Source organism: Urocampus carinirostris, chromosome 1 (genome assembly GCF_059441175.1).
Source record: "Urocampus carinirostris isolate Australia breed hairy pipefish chromosome 1, RoL_Ucar_1.0, whole genome shotgun sequence".
Taxonomy (NCBI): domain Eukaryota; kingdom Metazoa; phylum Chordata; class Actinopteri; order Syngnathiformes; family Syngnathidae; genus Urocampus; species Urocampus carinirostris.
Window position 1 is genome coordinate 21,504,181 of NC_142349.1, and position 22,314 is coordinate 21,526,494.

The window sequence follows — 22,314 nt, forward strand, 5'->3', positions numbered from 1 at the left end:
ATTTTGGAATAAGGTTCAATGGACTGATGAAACAAAAATTGTCTTATTTGGACAAAAAGACAAAAGGTGCTACGCATGGTGAAACAAGAACACAGTTTCGAGGAGAAATGCATGTTACCCACAAAATAATGTGTTGGTTCCATCATGCTGTGGGGCTGTTTGGTCAATGCAGGTACAAGCAATATTGTTAAAGTTGAAGGGTGCAGATGGTATCAGCAGATATGTTCAAGAATCTTTGACAACTTTTCAATTTTGCCGGGGCTGGATATTTCAACAAGACAACAACACCAAACACTGCTCAATTACTACAAAGACATTCATGCAGAGGAAGTACAATGTTGTGGAAGCACCATCTCAGTCCTTGGACCAGAATATTATTGAAAATCTGGTGAGTGATTTAAAGCAGGCTGTCTATACCCGAAAATCTGACTGAACTGGAGAAGGTCAAAAAGACCTTCAACTATACCCACATAAGAAGCTATATATAAGCGCCAGAGGCTGTAATTTCTTCAAAAGGAGAATCTACTAAATATGTCATTTTCTGTTGGGGTGCCCAAACTTTTGCACCTACCAACTTTTTTTTCAAGGTAATGTCAAGTTCTTAAACATGCAAAATGTGAGGAAATAGTACATGGATTTTGCATAAAATCTATACATATATTTCATCGGTATATTTCAATTATTTTCTGAGAAAATGCAAATTGAAAACAGCATTTCTTGTGTTTGTCATTCTGAGCTGTAATGTCATTAGGGGAACACCAGCAGCCTTACAAGCCAGTCGCCATATTGTTTTTTTTTTTTTTTTATTAGTCGAAGAAGTTTCGAGTGTTTAGGCAAATTTTGGTAGTTTTTGCAGAGAATCCCCGGGTGTTGTGTTGTGGGTAGATCCAGTAATGGATAACAAAAAGGGCAAGCTGCCAAAAAGGGGCTAATTGGCAAGAAAACGGAAAGCTGCCAACAGGAGGCTAACCGGGACCCATCAACGAAAGGCGGTAACAGCTACGCCAATAAACGAGAAGCATGCTGGGAATAAACTAAGGCTCATGGCAAAATCTGCACTAATGCCAGGCTAGCCAGCCGTACACACACGGTGGGCAGCCGGTGAGCGCCAACTGGGAGCAAACACAACTGAAAAACGCTCGGCAGCCCCGATGCTAACGAGGAGCTATCAGGACAAAAATATGCAAACAGTGACAGATGCGACAGAAATGAAAAGCCACATTGCCTACCTCTAAGCAAAAATGCCTGGTATGCAATCGCTGATTATTCAGAGATGCCTCCTATGTTGTGTTAATGGGATTTGCCGTTTTGAAGGTTCTTTCAATGACATCACAGCTCTAGAGGAAACAAGTCAGATCCGTCAACTTTGAGACATAATTTCTCGCGTACCCCGGAATATTTTGAAAAATATGTATCATGGTAGGGAGGAACACTACACATTCTGTGCCTAATTGAAAAAAGTATCTGTTTGGAAATACCTTTAACTATTGCACACTTCTATATTTAAATCTGACAAACTTAATTTCACTTATCTTTTTTTACTGTTTGTCTGCTATATGATATATATAATTTTACTTACCAAAATTGTAATTGTTTTTTTTTTGTTTTTACCAGCATGGTGCCTGTTTTTTTTTTTTTTTTACTTCTGAGCTCTTAAAATAATCTTTTTTTTTTTTTTAAAGCACGGTGTTCCACTAGTTAATCATTAGCTGCTCAAAGTCCATAGTAGCTGTTGATACGGTTAGTAAATGTGTCTAGTTTACATTACAATGTGTGACATACAGTACAATCGAATATCTAAGCTCCCCCATCCTGCTTGTCCTATCATTAAATACAACAAGTAAGAATCAACACCTTTAAGAGACAGTGTATAATATTTAGTGCCTCATAGTGGTCCATTTTTTTCAATTCAGTAAAAAAAAAACATTGATTTGAATGCTAGCCCAAAAATACATGAACTACCATACCAATGTTAATTTGCATATAAAACAAATCAGAGCTGAATGAATTTATTTCTTTTCCATAGTGGAATCCATGGATAGTAGTCACCGGCATGATTGTCTGGCATCCAGCTGCTGCGCAGTGATCATTTAGCATTATTTTTCCTTCGCATTAGACAGTGGTCAAATGTTACACACTGGGGCTTTAACTCAGGGGTGTCAAACATCCAGCCTGGAGACAATACCCATAGAAGCACAAGAGCCAACAGCCACTTGTGCTGTATTTTCTCTCTTTTTTTTCTCTTTCTCTTTCTTGTTGTCTTTCTTTCACTCTCTTTCTCTTTCTCTCGCTTTCTCTCTTTGTCCGGCACTGGTGCTCTCCTTTTCTTAATTTGTCTATTTACAGTATATTGTTCCCTCTTTCTCTCTCTTTTGGTCTCTTTTTTTCTGCTGTTTGTCTTTATCTCTTTTTGTCTTTCTCATTCTCTTCACTCTCTCATTCTTTCACTCTTTCTTATTCCCTCTATGTGTATCTCTTTCTATCTTTGTCTCTCTCTTTTTATATCTTTTTTCTCTGTCTCCCTATCACTTTCTTACTTTTTTCTACCTCTTTCTTTCTGTCTTTCTTTCTCTTTCACCCTGTCCCCCTTTTTCTCTCAATTTGTCTATTCTTTTCTCCCTCTCTCTTAATGTCCCTCTCTCTTTATTCCTTTTTAATCTACTAGTCCAACTCTTGAGAGTGTTTTTTGTATCATACGGCCCCCGAGGTAAAATGAGTTCGACACCCTTGCCTTAACTGCCGTCTGCGTTTTACCTTCTTGGGGAGTGAAGGCCTTTTTTTTTGGTCTTCTTATCACCACAGCGCCACCCTCCGGACTAATTTGTACCATAACCTGAAATTCTGGCAGCGTATGAGATTTTCAGTTTCGAAAGCCTCCAAGTTCTCTCTTACATTATCATGCAATGTAACTTTCAACAGCAAAACCTTATTGGGTCAAGATGAATCCACTTATGCTTTTTGACTGTGTCCTCCCGTAAATGGGTGATATTGATGAAAAATGATCGTGTACATATTGTAAGCGAGTGCTAGGGTGCTCTTAACGTGTACAGTATTTTTTTTTTTTGTTTATAACCAGAGTTTATCTAGATTCTCTAAGTAATCTACTGTCATCCGAGTCAAAGACTGAATAAACAACAAACTAACCTTGTGAAACATGGTCACTTCATTCACTCATGATCTAACACAACGTCATTACATTCAAAATTTCTCCTTTGGAAAGACAGACGCATTTGTTTTTGTAGCTAAGAATGCTACACGAAATGCGTCGATTTTATTCACAAAAGGGTCAAGCATCGTGTCTAACCAAGATCAAGCTGTTGCCTAGCAACGGCACAGCTAGAGAATCTTTTTATATTTGGATGGAGAATTCGTCTATGACATGTGTGTTTCTCACTTTCTATAAATATTCAGCGCTGGTCTAATTATCTGTAATATATATTGTTTATCCACGGTTTTAATTGGTGTGTTCAATTTGAGTTTTGCCTTCATCTCTTTACAAATGGAAAAGGCGATACTCACTGTGTTCTGATACACAAAAAATTGTCGGCTGGCTAAAAGCTCACAAAGACATTGCCCAAATGCAACAAAATTTGATTTGACTTTTTCCTTATCAAAAATTGCTGGGGTTAAAAGTTGCAAGGCCACACATTCTCTCCCTTACACACGTAGAACATTGATCCCTCAACACATTTCACGTGTTTGGTTAGAGGCCCCTCTCGTGGGTGACAACTGCAAGTGCAATCTGAGGTAGGATTTGATATCCAGCGTCAATCACTTGATTATTTATTTTGGTAAACGCATACCTGTCAACCTGAACGGGTTTGCCGTACAAAGTACGTTTATTATGCATTTTAAGACGTGCACGACGTACGAGAAAATCTGTACGGAAAAACGCAAATTTGTCAATTATGGGTACCATCAGGTATACACCGACCATCACGAAACGGCAAATCAATCAAGTCAAACGAGTTCGCCGCAGTAGCCTCTATCTCGGTATCTTTTTTTCGTTGCAAACGAAGCAAGCGGTTTGATGTAGTGAAAGGAAGTCTGTCTCTTTTTAGAGAAGCAGATTTTTCGGCTCAACTCATTAAAGAGACGGCTCACTTGCTTTGATGCATTATAATCCGAATTATTATGTTGTATAAAGAAGTTAAGAAAAAAGGAAGTATAAAAGGAGAAAATGAAAAAAGACAGGTTTGTGGTTATTCCTTTAATCAGTATATTACCAACAGTAATTTAATGCAGAAAATGAATTCGTAATTTGAATAAGAAAATCTATTATTCTACTTACATAATATACTTCTAAAGTGAACGTCCAAGCTACTTCATTTTTGAAGTTTTTTTTATAATAAACCTCATTCATGTTGAGCAACTCTGTGTCTCACAACAAAATGTTCATTACCAATATATATCATATAACGAAAAACATCTACAGTACAACATGTTAAACTACATAAATAAACACGTTTGAAAATAAAATAATATGGTGTAAGATTATTTTGCATTTTCTAAGGGAAAATACGTCAGTTTGTAAGGGCATGGAGCCCTGGAGGTTGACAGGTATGTCTTCTATAATCAAAGACCCAATCGATGCCTGTATTTTGATAATGGGTTCCGAGAATTTTGCTTTGTTTTTGTCCGTAGCGAGTGCTCTGACAAGAGCCAGGTATATGGAAACAGAATGTTGATATCCGTGTTCAGTAATAGTTAAGTCTCCCATGTGTCTTCCCAGTTACTTGGCTTCTGGATGCTTTCCAACTCATTGGGATAGAAAAGTGTTGTGTTTTCCTGAATGTCATATCAACGACGATTCAGTTGTCAAAGAAAGCCACTCGCAACATAAAAGTCAGGTATAGTTAAGTCATGTTTCTATGTATAGTCCTTAATCACAAGGAGTCTCAAAAGGCTGCACAGATCATTGCAGACCACAGACTATTATTACACCATCCCCTGATCTTAAACCTACATGAGGGCAAGGATGAACTCAAAAATATAAGCATGAGGAAAATGAAGAAACCTTTGAGAAGGTACCGGACATGAGGTAATCCCCATTCCAGGACGACCAGGCTGCATTGGATGTTGCATTAACAAACAATAAAATTCAAAATAAAATCTGGACACAGTTCGGCACAGTTCTGAGGTCATGAGACCGAACCTTCCTGTGTGGAGTTTGCATGTTCTCCCCGTGCTTGCATAGGTTTCCTCCGGGCACTCCGGTTTCCTCCCACATTCCAAAAACATGCATGTCAGGTTAATTGGCCGGTCCAAATTGTCCCTAGAACGAGTGAATTGTCTGTCCCTGTGTGCCCTGCGACTGGCTGGCAACCAGTTCAGGGTGTCCCCTACCCACTGCCCGATGATTGCTGGGATGGGCTCCAGCACCCCCTGCAACCCTACTGAGGATAAGCGGTGCATATAATGGATGGATGTCCTATCAAGTGTCATTACCCAAGATGTTTAGGTAAATCGTACACCTAAACAGGGCATTTACTATTGCAAAGATTACGTATAATTATGGACATTTATCATGGACAATGCAAAAAAAAATAGGTAGTGATTCCCAGTAGTAAACTAAAATGGGAAGACTTTCCTGCTACTGAGTCTAAGCTACATACTACTGTCATATTTACCCGAAACCTACTATATATGGAGAGATTTGTCTCAAATATTTACACATGTATTGTTCAGATCAACACATGTATCTGCAATTTACTCAAGAACTAAAAATCACATATGAAAATCCCACATATATTTGTTGATCTGCAAAATACATGATTCATGCCGGATTTCTTCTTTAGAAGGGTCCAGGAGAACTCGAAAAATGGAGTTTGAAAGTCCTTAAAAAATGCTTGAATTTTGCCATAACCCAGATGATTGCAACTTATATTACCTTTATACATATCAGTTATTTTATGCTTTGTATGAGAATCCAAAACATAAAAGCATATTTGGATGAAGCAATAGTATTTTATCTTTTAATGGCAAGACTCATATTTTCATAGCCAAAACATTTTTGCAATGAATGAGACTAGCATACACATTGGGTGAACATCAAAGATGATTACGTTTTTGATGAAATTAACATATTTCAGGCTTTCATTTGATGCTTTCATTTCCTGTTTATTTGTTCTTTTCTTTTAAAAAAAGTGGACTTTTATTTTTTACAAATAAACAACACTTTATTTTCTTTCATTTTGTGACATAAAAAGTCAGTTTAGCTCGCCACAAATATTGAAATTTAACATGTTTTTTTTTCATTCGATACATACCTTCTTTCTATTCATATTCTCATTGTTTTCAAATTATTTCAGGTTTGATGGTGGTTCGATTTCTCAGATCTTTCCATAAATGCTCTATAGATTGAGATCTGGACTTTGGCCTGGCCATTCTAAAACCTTTATGTTGTTAGTTTTAAACTAACCGATTGTCGATTTTGCTTTGTGTTTAGGGTCGTTGTCCTGTTGGAGAGTTAACCGTGGACATATTCAAGTGTCTTGCAGACTCCAACAGATTTTCTGCCAATATTGCCCATTATTTGGCTCCATACATCTTTCCATCAAATCTAATGATCGGAAGTGCATGCTGAAGAAAAGTAACCCCAAAACATGATGCTGCCACCACCATGTTTGACAGTGGGGATGATTTGTGTTCTTTGGTTTTCAAAATGGGGTGTGATTTCCAGTGTCTGCTTTCACAGACCTTTGAGGCCTTCACAGCGCCTGTGCATTTAAACTGAGACCTAATGACACTCTGTCATTAAAGTCGACATTAGATCTTTGAGAAGTCAGTCGTGAATTTCTTGAGTCAGTTGCCTAAAACAGGGGGACAATATTTTTGGCAACACCTACTAAGTTTTTTTCATTGTAAATATAATATTAAATGTTGTAATAATTTGGTTCCACTTCTCTATTGCGTCTCAGATGTTAATTCTTGAAGAATATATCCAGTTTTTCAGCTTTAAGTTTGAAGCCTAAATGTGGCAATATGACAAAAAGTTACTAGGGGGCCAATACTTTCGGTAGGCACTGTAAACATCAATTTTGCAGTTGTCCAGAAAGGTAGAGCTTTTACTTTGTGAAGACAAGTTAGACCATGGCAAACTTATAGTATTTCATTTGCTGTGCATTAAAAAGACAATTGTGCAATCTGGTAATGTTTTGATAAACAGCAAAGCAAGATTTGTGTTAAGTACATCTAGTTTTTGTCATTTAAAAATCTCAACATCGGTCTAAAGTATCCTACAACCTTAATTGTAGCATAAACATCAAATACTATTAACTCATTCAATGCCATACTTTTTTCTCTAATAGGGACGGTGCCAGCCATTTTTTGCCATCTTGACTCATTTCTTTAAAGACTACAGAAATGTTAGTTGCATATCTCTATTGGCATAGGGTATATAAAAAAGAGCAGAACTTTCACTTTGGTGCTTTTTTTTTTGCATTTGTGAAACCCTTATTAACTAAACCACTGGTCTCCAACGTGGTGCCTGCGTGCACCAGGGTGTCCCTTAAAAACAGTAGGCATGTCCGCGGACCTGTGCTGAAATAACTCATTGTGATTTTCTAGTAGAAGGTTTTCTAAAGTCGCTAAATGAATCTTGTCATCTATACTTCAAATGATTAACTTGGTAATAACACAATAACAACCTAGTAATAACATAATAAGTTGTTTTATAAATGCATTTCAAACTGGGTGCCCGCTGTGCCAATGAGTAACAAAAAGTAGCTTTTTGAATAAGGTTGTAGACCCCTGATCCAAAGAATGCTTCCTATAAACACTTTGCTTGCAAAAAACTTTATCGCAAGAACACCGAACCTAAGTATGGACTTTGCAAGAACTTTTCAGCACCATGTCAAATGCTTTCCCTCGGGCGACGGCGTTCCTGCGCATGAGAACGAAAAGTCATCCCTCCCTGATCAGATGATGACGATGGGATTCTGTCATCTTTTTTTTTTAAATAAATAACCTCTGTTGAAGAGTTAACTGCCTATTAGTATTTGTCCATATGTTGCAACTCCTACCACACTGCTTCACTATGCCTACTCGCCTTATGGGGTAGCCTACATCCACTCATTCGCAAGATAAAGAAAGCAATACAGTACTGGGAATTTGGGCGTCCTTGATGTTTAGACAAAGCTATTTAAGGGTGATTTACCATACTAAAACCATTCCCAGAGGCTTGATACTTACTGAAAAGCAGCGTCAAACCCTTTATAATACATATATAAAAGTATCGATTTTAATAAAACAAGAGAAACACATTTTTACGTTTTGGCACTCAGGGACAATGCTTCTAAAACATATTCATACCTTATGGCATTGAATGAATTAAGTCTTACAGACTCTTTGTCTTTTATGAGGTCAATAACTTGAAAGCGGGTTTCTGTTATATTCTAATTGCATTATTTCTGAATTGGTCTGCATTAATTTTCCCAGGGGCAAAGGTTCTGGTCTCTGTTTGCCCTAATCATGTAGACAGGTGCCTGGCCCCGTCATATTGTATTTTATTCACCTTAATAAATCTTATCCTTTCCATATGTCATATTGTGTGTATGAAATAACTAGAAGCAACAAGAAATGGCAAATAATGTCATGTGGACGAATTCTCTGGATACCTTTGTTTAAAAGAATTGTGTTTTGTGAAATAGTGGCATCTGTGTTTAAAAAAACAGACAATTGATACAACTTCTAAAATAAGAAAGGAAAAATAAATTGAATCATCACGTCAAAAGTCCAAGTGAAATCTTCTTTTGGCCCGCCTTCTCCAAAAGGGGGGTGGGGGCACACACAGCGGGTGGTGCGGTGACGGATCACCGACATGGGATTTGATAATTTCCACTTGTGCACAGGATAAGGAGAACTACATTTTGGGACGAGTAAGTGAGATCATTTGTATTTTTGAGGGGTTGTTTTGAAGGAACTTCAAAGGCGTTTTTATGGAAATGAGCAAAATGGTAAACCTTCTTCATATTTATTTATTGAGATTTCAGCTTCATTAATACTTTTCTCTTTGGAACCCTCTGTGCTTCATGAAAGTTTATTAACTATAGTATTATTTACATTATTATTATGACTGCTGGGGTCATAAAATGCTGATCATAAGTTTTTGTTGCCCGCAAATGAGTATTTTTTTATATAAAGAAATCCATAAATATAATTAAAGAATCCAGACATTTTGCAGGGAGTAAACGATATATTGTCTTTAATTATAATATGTTTTGTTTCTGCGACGTCGCTATGACGTTAATCTACCTACCTTCATCAATATGAAGTACAATTCATCTAATGTATCTTATGCTGTACAATATTGAACTAGCAACAATGAATAATTATATTTTGAAATTCTTCTGTGTGATGTTTGATTTAATTTTTAAAACATCTTAAAACCCTGTTAACTGGTTAATGACTTTACGCTTCATGCCAGAAAATGGATGCATTTTAGTATTTATTTGCTTAAATGTGTACTCCTGATTGGGCTCTTCTTAATAATCACAATTTAGGCTAAAGCATCTTTGTGTCATCCAAAGATGAATTTAAGTCACTCTTTTGTGCGTGATGCTGCACTTTACAAGTCAATACTTAAAATAAAGTGCATTCATTTGTTAGAGAGTTTCTGTGGCGCAGAAAAAAAAACTGCGGGCTGGGAATGTTTGTTAAAGGTCATGTTGGCCAAACAGGCATCGGGGTTGCTTTCCTCCGGGATCATCTCACAACCAAGAGGGTTTGATGTTAAAGCACATATTTGAAATAGACAGGGATGTCATGATATGTATTGTCTAATCTTGAACAATCTTTGTAATTATTGTGGGTTGAACATCCTAAAGGTAAAGGGTCGTGTTCTTTCAGCTTGCCATATGGACGACACGGTATTCGGGCTCGGCCAAAAGGATTTAAAAGGAGGACTTTCAATGCATCTGCTTAAGCCTGAAGCTTGAATTTTAATGAAAGCACTTATTTGTCAATCATCCTATTAGAAAACAGCAAAAATAACAACAGATTTCTCTCAACGGCTAATTACACTGGAAGTGAACTGAAATGAAATTAAACTAATTTCAAAGTAGTATTTTTTCAACGTCACTAATTCCCTTTTTGAATTGAGTTTGTTCACACCTTTTCTTTTCCCTCCTTAGCTCAGGTGTCACATGGGCTTTGTCTCCAGCCAAGGTCCACTTAATAAGGATGCTGAGCTACGAGGAGCACGGGAGCCAGTGACTCATCTAATCAATTAAAGGCGAGAAAAAGCCAAAGGTGGCACGGATTTGCTTCCGTGTTGTACCGGGGCTCTGTTCCTTATGGCTGTCGACGAAGTGTAAAACGTCTGGTTCCCTTCCTTTGGCATCCATGATCGACCCCACCCAGCCAACAAGCCATGTAGCGGCATCAGACAATCCAAAACGTTCCCAAAGAAGCTACCATGGAAGCGCAGACTACGTCCTTAGTTTGGATTTTGGTTAACCTCACGGTCAACAGTTCGGATGAGTTCAACTCTACGGGAAGCTCGGATAAATCATACACCATCGGCCTTTTCCTGTCCTGCCTATACACAATTCTGCTCTTCCCCATCGGATTCATTGGCAATATACTGATTCTGGTGGTAAACCTGAATCACCGCGAGAAGATGACCATCCCTGACCTGTATTTTGTCAACCTGGCGGTAGCTGACCTGATCCTGGTCGCTGACTCTCTCATCGAGGTTTTCAACCTGAATGAGAAGTACTATGACTACGCCGTATTGTGCACCTTCATGTCGCTCTTCCTGCAGGTAAACATGTACAGCAGCATCTTCTTCCTCACCTGGATGAGCTTTGACCGCTATGTGGCACTGGCTGGCTCAGTGGGCTGCAGCCCGCTGAGGACCATGCGCCATGCCAAGCTTAGCTGCGGACTAATTTGGATGGCGTCCATCATGGCCACGCTTCTGCCCTTCACCATCGTGCAGACGCAGCATCGAGGCGAGCTCCACTTCTGCTTTGCCAACGTCTTTGAGATCCAATGGCTTGAGGTGACCATTGGCTTCCTGCTGCCATTCTCGGTCATCGGTCTTTGCTACTCCCTCATAGTGCGCATCCTCATGCGGGCGCAGAAGCATCGCGGGCTTTGGCCTCGCCGGCAGAAGGCGCTGCGTATGATTGTGGTAGTGGTACTGGTCTTCTTCATTTGCTGGCTGCCTGAGAACGTCTTCATCAGCATCCAGCTGCTGCAGGGTACTGCCGACCCGGCCCGGCGGACCACCGCCACCCTGTGGCACGATTACCCGCTGGCAGGTCACATTGTCAACCTGGCTGCCTTTTCCAATAGCTGCCTTAACCCGATAATATACAGCTTTCTGGGGGAGACTTTCCGGGACAAATTAAAGCTTTTTGTCAAGCAAAAGGTCAGTTGGTCGGCTGTTGGTCTCCAGTTGGGACCGCCGGTCAGAACTGAGGTGACAGAGGTGTGAAGCAATACCTCTGGTTTATGCCTCATACATCTACTAACCTGCTCACTTTATGAACAAAAAGACCAAAGAAAGAAACTGTACATATTATCAGTGAGGTAATGCACTCCGCCTTCAAACGCTGTTACGTCTTAGACCAGCCAAATAATCGATCCATGATTATGCCACATGCCCAAAATATGTATATTATAATTTGCAATTACAGCTTTGCTTTCTTTGGGAGTAAAAAGGTTTTTAATAACATCTGACATTCCATCACCATCAGCTAAAACAAAAATAGGCTGAAATACTGTAACTCTGTGTGCCACCATCTATTTGTTGACAGTGTAATCACACCAAAGGGCCAAAATGAGGAGTTAATAGGTCAGGAGACACTCAAAAAAGGAAAGGCAACATCAATGTATTAGTAGAACAGGATAAGAAATTCCAACCTGTTCTGAAAGCCCTCCCTTGAGCTCTTTACTTTTTATTAAATTTCCCGGGTTATAAAAACCACATCCGCCCTACAGGGTAATCAAAGAACAGCAAGATTATTAGCCAACAGTGCATATTCAAAATAAAAGAACGTGTATCCTATGCAATCTCCTTTGCAGGTGTCCGATTCTAAAACCAGAATAAATTTCTTGCCAATTACAAAATACAGTAAATAAAATCTGCACATGTTTAAGAAACAGTCCAACCATGTACCTTGAAAAGGCAATAAAGGTATAACGGTCTTGTCACATATAAGTCAGAGTAGCCACACAGGCCTTCATATGATTTGCTAGCTGGAGCACTATAGCTAGATCTTTTCTGCTTCACATCTTTGAGTGTCAATGGTCAAGTCTGAACTCTGCCCTACATGTTTGCAGTTTGCATGCTTCCCGTTGCTTGTGTTCGTTTCTGCCATCTACTGCAGCAATCTCCAAGCTGAAAAAATAAATTCTAGTCCATATCTTCCAGAGGTGTAATTATGAGTGTGGATGCATACATGCCAACTTTTTTACATAAAAAGCGGTAGATTTTTCTGGGTGCTCAATTTTGGAACGCCAAACACGATCCGTCTCCAAAATATTGATGAAACAAACCAAAAACACGTGTTTGTTTGAAAATGATATTGGCAAACTTTTACCAAAATGCAAATCTAATGCGGCCGTTGTAGGAGTTTATTCAGTCCCTCTTCAAAATAAAGCAGCCGTTGACCAAAATAATACTCTCAAATGAACATTTACTGTTGTTGCTGAAATTTAAAAAAGCAATAAATTTTTTTTAAATTGGTAGCCGTTTTTAAGAAATGTTTGATCATAAATCAGGGGTGTCCAGACTTTTGAGAAACTGGGAAAGATTTGGTAAGCTAAAAAAGTGTGCAAGGGCATACTATTCAGTCTGGCATTTTTGGACATTCTTTAATCAATTTACCCTTCGTGAAAGGTTTGCAGTTCTTGGCAATCAGCGTCCCGACCTCGTAGCTCGCCTTTGTAGCATTTTCACTTGACCCGCAGTGTCTTGTGAAAAGGCGCTGCTGTGCCGGTAAAACAGCTTCCAGTTTCTTCACTTTTTCACAGCGTTCGTTTCCAGTTTGTTTTGTTGCGTCTAGCATGGTGATATTCTTCTGATGTACCCCAGTCAACATTACTGGCGGGCCACATATTTTTATTTAATGACAAAGGCCACGGGCTAGTAAAAATTTAATCACGGGCCGTATCTGGGTCCTGGGCCTGACTTTGGATATGCCTGTCATAAATGACTGGGTTTAGGTGTTGATCTGAACAGGTTTTAACCTCTTTCTCATGCTATTTGATAATAGATATAATGCACCTCGCGGATGGAGGAATAAACAGGACATTGAACTACAAATTTCCCAGTCACAACTATACACTCAAGGCGCTGTTGCAATCTTATGGCTTTGGCCTTTCTGGTGACATTTAACTGGTTTACAAACTTTTGATACAAATAGAGGATGGAAGGGTACATCAACCCAACACTTTTCTGCCTGAGCGCCCGTAACGGCAAATCAGAAACCAGGAGATCCGGCCACCAATGCCAGAACTGCTCCTGTTTTGGGGTTATGTAACAGGGGTTGATTTTCTTTGAATTATTTTATTTCCCTACATCACTTCTGAATCATGTCTAAAGCAAAATGAAGCAGAGTAATTGAAAAGCGATACAGGTAATAATCACAGCCGTGTCAGAACCAGGACAGCGCCTGTGTAGCGTTGCAAGTAACATACGCTGTCAGTTAACAATTAAAATGCATTAAATCGGACACCACCACCCCATAAAATATCAGTCCTTTGATAACTTTGCAGGGCTTTGCAATTTTTGCTTGATGCCCTCTTTAAAGGAGCTATTTGGAATTTGGAACTTTTTTACTCCCTGACGCCATATCCTGGCTTATATCATCATTGCAGCCTCTGTCAACTCGTTCATGATGTGCGCGTAAGTATGTGCATTCCTTAACCAAAATACTTTTCTCATTTAATCTTTCTTGGGATTTGAGTTTACGGTTGGACTCTACTTGAAGCAGGTCTTTTCTTACTTTCACCACTTCAATGCTACACAAAAAGAAAAAAACATGAGGACGGAACATGACATCACTCTCCGGCACGCCCCTTACCCCGAACAGCTTTGCTAAAAAAAGAATGAAATCAGACTGGCATTTTAAACTCTGTTGGGCATTGTTAACCTATACTTGATAGAGAAAACAATTAACTTTCAACATCTTTAGGGACACCTCAAACAACGCACCCGACCCCTCAACTCTCACATTTATCTGAGTTTGGAGTTATTCCATTGACTCTTGTGGCCTTCCATTGCGTTTTCCCGTCAAACATGGACATTTTTTCTGGACACAAACCAATTTTTTCTTTGCCTGAATGCTTCAAAAATAATTTTCAAGGAAATTGGTCAATTATTTATTTTGTTGTGTGTAATCCTGCTTTTGAAGTTGACCCACTTGTTAGCATAACTGGCTCTGTTCAAAGGGGACTATGACATGTAAACAACACCGTTCTATGTGTCTTTCAAGTGCTATAAATCCAACCAGCATCGTTAAAGGTCAGCATTGTGAGGGTGGAGAAATTATGCCTCTCCAGCTTCAAAGATACGGCTCCATTTTTTTAACAAACACCCTACATTATTGAGAATCTTGTCAAATGACTTTCGGTGATGACATTAACTTTTGGAAATTAACTCTCCGTTTTGCACCTTTTTAAGGGTTTAAAGCCATGCAAGGGCCTTAAAAATACACAAAACATTTGGACTTTTTTGTGTGTACAGAACTCATTAAAAAAAAAAACATCACCGGGCTGTAGACAGTGTACATGTTTTTATGAAAAGCATCCTGATGATTGTTTGTGTACTAACCACAAAACTGTTGTTGCAGCTGTAAACGGTTCAGAAGCCCTGGGAAAGAAAAATGAGAGATTCTGTTTTGACCCGTTTCATTAAGGGGGTCGCAAAGAATAACATAGAGATATTTAAATTACAAATGTGTGTAGCTAATTCGATTCTCCCGCTGCACAAAATATATGCGACTATCCAGGCCTGAAAGTACATTCAATTTTCAGAAATGCATATAGAATCCATTAAGGTTCTTTGAAGTGGTAGCCGGTAGCTTAAAGAGATAGCCAATCACCTCAGCAAATGAACCCTTGTGCATTCATAAGGGGTGCACACACAGTAATGATTCTTCAACAAGCTGCGTATCCAGCTGAGACTGTTTGGGAAGGTTCAACAATGGTCAGTAATGTTACAGTGACATGGCAGTATAACCACATATATGACAGATGACAAAAAAGGGCTTGGTGTCTTGGTCTTCTTTCGCCTTCCTCCTGGTAATACCTCAAACCATCATACATGTACTTCGCTGTTTTTGATTCAATTAAAGAGTTATCAATAATTTATTTATGCAAGCCAATTAAGAACAAACACTTATTGACAAGGCTCTCTAAGCATTAGAGTAAAACAAGATGATACAATTAACAACACAACCAGATGCATGACGTGATACGGTTACATAAACCGTGACATCAAAGCACATCTTGAAGAAAAGGGTCGAAAAAGGTTAAAGAGAGGGACATCCTTACCAACGTTTTCAATGATCTTAAGACAATTCACCCAGCAGCCTCTTTGGTGTGCTTGGTAGTGCAGTGGTTAGCACATTCGCGTAACACCCAAAAAAAAAGGTCCCTAGTTCAAGACCGGGTTGAAACATTTGTTCGCCTGGAGAGGGATGGGTGCCACCAGGCTGTACTTGCCCAAGACACCCCACAGGAAATGGTACCACTAGGACCAGTATGGTTAAGGGATTTAAACTAAATCAGAAATATAAGATGACTGACATACATATATGGTTGTGCTAACTAACCTTAAAGAACTCTGATGAACTGCTGATGGGATTAGGATATCAGTGTTTATCTCTTGCATCTTTGATATTTAGACACCAATGTTCTCAGTGGCGGAACTTTATAGTATGATTGGAAGGCTGACATGAAGATTAATTCACTTGAAAATGCGCACACTTTGATTTGCTAAATGGGAAACCTGCCTTTACGAGACAGTGCAAAAGGCTGATCTGTAAATGCATACCATCAGGTTAATGTAAGATAAAATACACACAGACTTGATGTATTGATCTAAAGGATGAACAATAAAAAATAAGATAAAGAAGAAAATTAGGATAAGCAATATTTATAAGTTAGTGCGGAGTTATACTGTTAACCAGAAAAGAATTACAATAGTGCAGGAGTGGCGAACACACGGGTCTAGAGCCGCATGCAGCTCTTGGCCAAAAAGAATGCGGCTCTTTGCCTCATCATATTTTCTAATTCTGTGGCTCTTTACCTTGTTTCACGTTTTGTTTTTTTGTGTGTGTATTAAGGGTGGACACTTTACTTGAAATCAACACAAGAGCAATACTTGTTGTATTGTAAGGAGAGAAGTGTTTTATGGGAAATAATATGTTTTTAATTGTGTGTTTGTGTGTGACTGTCTGTCATGGCAGGTCAGTGCGTGGTGTGGTACTTTGACTCTCACAGTTAAAAATTTCGGCTCTTTGTTTCAAACTTGTTCGCCACCCCTGCAATAGTGCATTGACATTAGCTGCAAGATTTTGCAAAATACAAGATTTTTAAAAAAATATATGTACATTTCTCAAAACATAAGTAAGATCATTTTTAACGGTGTTGTGTGCTTGTTTAGGGTGGTGTTGGGCCTCGAGAAGACATAGTCCCTTTATCTGAGCTTTAAGAATAGCGCCTGCCAGAGGGCAACAATTCAAAGAGGTTGTGGCCGGGATTAAAGGAGTTGTTTTCAATATTGTTGGCTATTTGTGGCATTGCAAGCTTTCTATGTTGTCCAGACTGGGCAGAGAGCAGTAACTCAGGAGGTAGAGCGATCGTTTTAGGATTAAAGGATCCCAGTTCGAATACCGGCTTGTCCGTGTTACATGCCTAAGTGTCCTTGGGTAAGAGACTGAAACCCCAATAGCCCCAATAAGCAGGTTAGCGCCTTACATGGCTGCACAGATCACGGCCGCTATTGGGAAATGTGAAGCACAATGTAAAGCGCTTTGGGAAGTCATTGACTTGAAAAGCGCTATATAAATGCAGATCATTTCATTTTCATTTCATAAATGGTCAAAAAAGCCCGTGGGCCACATCTGGCCTCGAGAATGTTTTCTACGGCCCCTGAGATTATCCGGATTTATCATTATAACCAACCCACGATATGATAGGCAGGTTACATCCTGTAGTGCATACATATTATACACTATATTAAAACCATTTACATTTTTCCTATGTTTTAGGTTCCATAGAAGTTCCATGTTACAGTAAAATAATTTGCAATTATGTCTCAACCACAGGTTTTCTATTGAGAAATATTGCTTTATTTGACTAATCATATTGGATTATATTTATTAGATTTTCAGTGGGTTCAATTAGGTTAACATGACTATATGCATCCTTTAAACATGTTACAAAGAGTATTTTCAACAACATCAAAGATACCTCTATCACATTTCCGTTGATTTCAAGAAGGCGTTCGGCAGAGTATGCCTCGGATGTCGCTGTTAATGGGGAACAGAACCACCTGCAAAAAGGGAAAATCCGCAAAGTAGAGACGCCCCTTCATAAAAGCCCCTAATGGTGAAACTTACCTCGCAATGACGTATATACTGTCAGAGAGTATACGACTGTAATAAACTTACATCAATAGATCTACAAACTAAAAGCACAGAATACAGAATTGCAGTTGAATAAATGGTCTTAAATGTCATTATTCAAAAGGACAACAAATTTGGAGGATTTCTTCTCTCTGTGTAAGATAGCGATGTCTAGAGCAGCTGACAGGTTTTATGGGTAATTGATCTGGCGTTGGTGAAATACAGAGAGTTGTTATGTAGCTTAGCCGTTGCATGAGCCGAACCTTTGCAGCCTTGCTATTGGGTTCTTTCCTGATACCGCCAAAATCCCTTCCAGGACCCGATAACAAGCAACGGAGCATCCGCTGACGATCTTTGCTCTTTTCTGACTTTCCTCAGAGTCTGATTAAATTGAGGAAATTCTTTTCAATGTAAAAGGATACTGAATTACTAGTTGAAGCTATGATTCGCATTTTGCTTCGGTGGTCACATGGACTTGTGTGCCCGCTTTGCTGTTTGACTGAGAGCATCCACCAGCCTATCACTGTCGTGCACACAAATAGCCATGCCGACCCAATACACCTAAACACACAATCTGTGCCATGATACCATTTGATGTGTGCTGTTTGTAGAACACAATGGACAATATGTTGATATCAATGGCAATAAAGACAATTCATTTCAATTCAAAATCCTTGACGGAGTGAACCAGTGCTAACCGATGCGCAAAGTAGCGAGGGATTACTGCATTTCAAACTTTTCCAATAACTCCACATTCGTTGGCAAAAATAGATATTGGTTGATGGTCTGCATGCTGAAAAAAAGAGAGGTTGATGTAGAAAGGCGTTTTTCATCTAATTTTAGAACATCGCTAAAGGGTTTGTGGTGTGCGCGTGTTTCAGGGAGTCAAAGCAATTACAAGAGCCTACTGGCTGTCTGATGCATAGTTACATGGGAGGGCACTTGGTGCACCTGAGCGGTTGAATAATGAACTAGAAGTATAATTGCATTTGTAAATTGAAATCCCATATGAAGAGAGGCCAAAAGGAAAAAATAAGCCAAGGAAACTCTGTAATGATGACAAGGTTTTTGGGGGGGTTTCAAGTTAGTGTTCAGGTAATGACTAAAAACAGTGTCACGAGGTGGAAGGGGTGACCGGACCAGAACGGAGGCAGGAGGCAGGAAGGGAGAACTCAATTGCGTACGATCAAAGCTTTTATTTACCGAAATAAAAGTTGTCCAAAAACTCCGGGACAAAACAGATCAAAAACATTCTTTCACTCAGAATGGTCTGGTACAGGTTTCCTCCGACTTAAACTAAACAGGACAAGGCATAACAGAACAGAAAAGGTGTGATGAGCCAACGCCCGCAATACCCTCAACCCAACCTTAAATAGCAGCCATGCAATTAGCTGATCTGCTTCAGCTGGTGCCCAGGGGGCGGGGCAGACCGGTCGCCATGGCGACCATGACAAACAGCACCTTGTTCGTCTTGAATTCAGAGGTCTATTGTTATAGAACAGCGGTTCTCAACTGGTCTGAGTTCAGGACTACACCTAAACATGTGTAATCATTTAATTATGTATCTAATAAAGATTGATGTAATGGTAAAAATCTCTACATATAGCATTTTAAACCATTTACTGTACATTCCAGCAGCACTTCAATGTTAGACACTCACACACCATTTTCCTATTTCGCAATCGTTTCCTTTTTCAACTTCTTGTTGTCACTCGTTTCCACTTTTTCTTCCCCTTCCCACTGACTTTTCAGAGACTCATCATTATAGAATAGAATAGAATAGAATATACCTTTATTGTCATTGTTACAAATGGGTTAACATATTGTGACAACGAAATTGGGCATGACACTCCAGTTTTACACATTCACAGTGAGGTATGAGCCAAGAAGATAAAGGAACAGAGAAGATAAGGTTATAAAACAAGGGGGATAAGGCTATAGTTATAATTTACATGGTATTTACACAAGAAATGTCGGCATGTGGGATGTTACATACAGTGTTGTCGTGATACCGTTGGTATCGTAAGGGTTGTGGAATATTGCATTTGGTGCAAAGTCATCATAGTGCAGAAAAATAGTCAGCATATGCATTGGTGCAAACATAGACATCATAGTGCAGAAAAAGGAAATGGTCAGACATTGTGCAAGGTGAGCAGTAAACGTAGTGCAGTCGACATGTGCAAGAACATAGACATGAGTACCATTATATTCGTATGAGGTAGTGTTGGCACGAGTTTTCAGTTTTTTTTGTGCGGTGTCTGTTTTGAGCAGTGAACAAACATAGTGCAGACAGCATGTACGTGAGTACCATTTTACATTCGTGTGAGGCAGTTTTTTGCAGCAGTTTTCAGTTTTTTTGTGCGGTGTCTGTTTAGGGTGGTAATGGCTGTGGGGAAGAAACTGTCTCTGAGTCTGTTTGTTTTTGCTTTGTGTGACCTGTAGCGCTTGCCGGAAGGCAGCAGGTCGAAGAGGTGGTGGCCGGGGTGAGAAAAGTCCTTGATGATGTTTTCTGCTCTGCTGAGGTAGCGAGAGCAGGCAATGTCCTCCAGACTGGGCAGAGAGCAGCAGACGATTCTCTGGGCTGTTTTGATGATCCTCTGGAGCTTTTTCCTGTCTGCTGCTGTGCACCCAGCATACCACACCGTGGTGCAGTATGTTAGGATGCTCTCCACTGTGGCTTTGTAGAAGGACACCTGCAGCTGCTGTTTTAGGTTATTTTTCCTGAGCAATCTCAGGAAGTGCAGTCGCTGCTGGGCCTTCCCTACCACCGCTCTGGTGTTTGCAGACCAGGAGAGGTCGTCGGAGATGTGCACACCCAGAAATTTGAAAGAGTGGACTCTCTCAACACAGTCTCCTTTTATGGAGAGTGGTGCTGGATTCCTGCCATTCCTTCTGAAATCCAGAATCAGTTCTTTTGTTTTTGTGGTGTTCAATATGAGGTGGTTTTCCGAACACCACGTTGAAAGTGACTCCACCTCATCCCTGTATGCCGCCTCGTCCCCTTCAGAGATGAGGCCGATCAAGGTGGTATCGTCAGCGAACTTAATTATAGTGTTTGTGGGGTGGGTCGGTGAGCAGTCGGAGCTGTAGAGGGTGAAAAGCAGGGGGCTCAGTGCACAACCTTGGGGGGAGCCAGTGTTCAGTGTTAGGGTGGGAGAGACGTGGGTACCGGGTTTCACCAACTGTGGGCGGTTGGAGAAGAAGTCCATTATCCAGTGGCAGATGGAGGGAGAGAGTCCTAGGTGTGCAAGTTTCTCCACCAGGATCTCCGGGATAATGGTGTTGAAGGCTGAGCTGAAGTCCAGAAAGAGCATTCTGACGTAGCTCCCCCAGTGGTCCAGGTGTTTCAGCACGGTGTGAAGTGCTGTGTTTATGGCGTCGTCAGTGGAGCGGTTTGCCCTGTAGGCAAACTGGTGGGGGTCCAGTGTGAGTGGCAGGGAGTTTTTGATGTGCCGGGACACTAACCTCTCGAAGCACTTCATGACCACAGGCGTAAGAGCTACAGGCCTGTAGTCGTTGAGGCTTTCCACTGCTGACTTTTTGGGGATGGGAATGATGGTGGAGGTTTTGAGGCAAGGTGGGACGGTCGCCTGTGACAGGGACCGGTTGAAGATGGTGGTGAAGACCCCAGCCAGCGGATCGGAACAGTCCCTGAGTACCCTCCCTGTTACTCCATCCGGGCCAGTTGCCTTCCTGGGGTTTATGGTATTCAGCGCACGCCTAACTACGTGCTCCTGAAATGTGAGGGAGTTGCTGCTGGTTTTTGTTGGGTGTGATGTGGCTGTTTGTGGCCTTCCAGCTTCAAAGCGAGCGAAGAACTGATTAAGGTCATCAGCTAGTGAAGCCTCAGCCTCAACAGTTGCCAGGTTGTGGCCTCTGAAGTTGGTGATGTGTTGAAGGCCCTGCCACATCCTCCTCGGGTCATTTCCAGCGAAGAGGTGCTCGATCCTCCTTGTGTAGGCTGCTTTTAGAATAGAATAGAATAGAATATGCCTTTATTGTCATTGTTACAACATGGGATATGCTGTGACAACGAAATTGGACGACTCCAGTCCCACATTTACAGTGAGGATAAGGAAACAAAGAGACAAAGGAACAAAGTACTAACTGACTTTGTTGTCCTCGGCGGGGGGGGGGGGGGGGGGGGGGGTTGTTGTGAGGGTCAAACAGAGTTCCCGAATGTTTGATCTTACATTACACAGTCCAGCGTTTTTCCAAATTGCTCAGTCCACAATTAGTAGATTTGGGAGTCCACAATTGAAAGGATTTTGGAGTACAGTCAATAAACATGCCCGATTAAAGTCGCCGTCGACGATAAAGCTCCGTTGGGGTAGCGCAAGCTGATGTTTAGCAGCGGGCAGGAGATATAGCGCTATGCTAACGTTAGCATCTGGTGAAACTGTTAGCGGTGGAAAGTATACAGCAAACACAAAGACCACAGTTAACTCTCCCGGTACATAGCTAGAAACTCCATATCGAGTGAGCATTGTGTATCAATGGTTCCGCTATTATTGTAGCGCGTAGTCTCCAACCCCTGTTTTTACCGGAGTCTTCGTCTCGTTCGAGCCGGTAATGTAATGCGGCGTCGGGAAAGCCAAGACTCCGTGATGGCAAAAAAAAGTCCTCCAATTCCGGACGTTGTTGGTGGCGATCCGCAGCTCAATTCACTCATTGTGGACGGATGGATCTGGCGTTGGTTGAACATGCTTGGGAGCGCTGGTCTGTGTGG

The 22,314-nt window shown here is 40.5% G+C and overlaps 1 protein-coding gene across 2 annotated transcripts; it reads left to right on the forward strand.

Moving 5' to 3' along the window:
• Positions 1–8,797: 8,797 nt before the first annotated feature.
• gper1 (G protein-coupled estrogen receptor 1) lies at positions 8,798–11,443 on the forward strand. Of its 2 annotated transcripts, none has more exons than XM_088354038.1 (2): positions 8,798–8,879; positions 10,134–11,443. In XM_088354038.1, exon 2 carries the CDS (start codon positions 10,418–10,420, stop codon positions 11,441–11,443), a length of 1,026 nt encoding a protein of 341 aa, XP_088210164.1. In that variant the 5' UTR covers positions 8,798–8,879; positions 10,134–10,417. The 2 variants fall into 2 exon arrangements, with proteins under 2 accessions (XP_088210164.1, XP_088210174.1); XM_088354048.1 differs by having other exon boundaries at positions 8,861–8,957.
• Positions 11,444–22,314: the final 10,871 nt, after the last annotated feature.

What these genes read in the sequence shown, in the direction of transcription:
- gper1 (XM_088354038.1), top strand. Translation starts at nt 10,418, where the DNA reads ATGGAAGCGCAGACTACGTCCTTAGTTTGGATTTTGGTTAACCTCACG.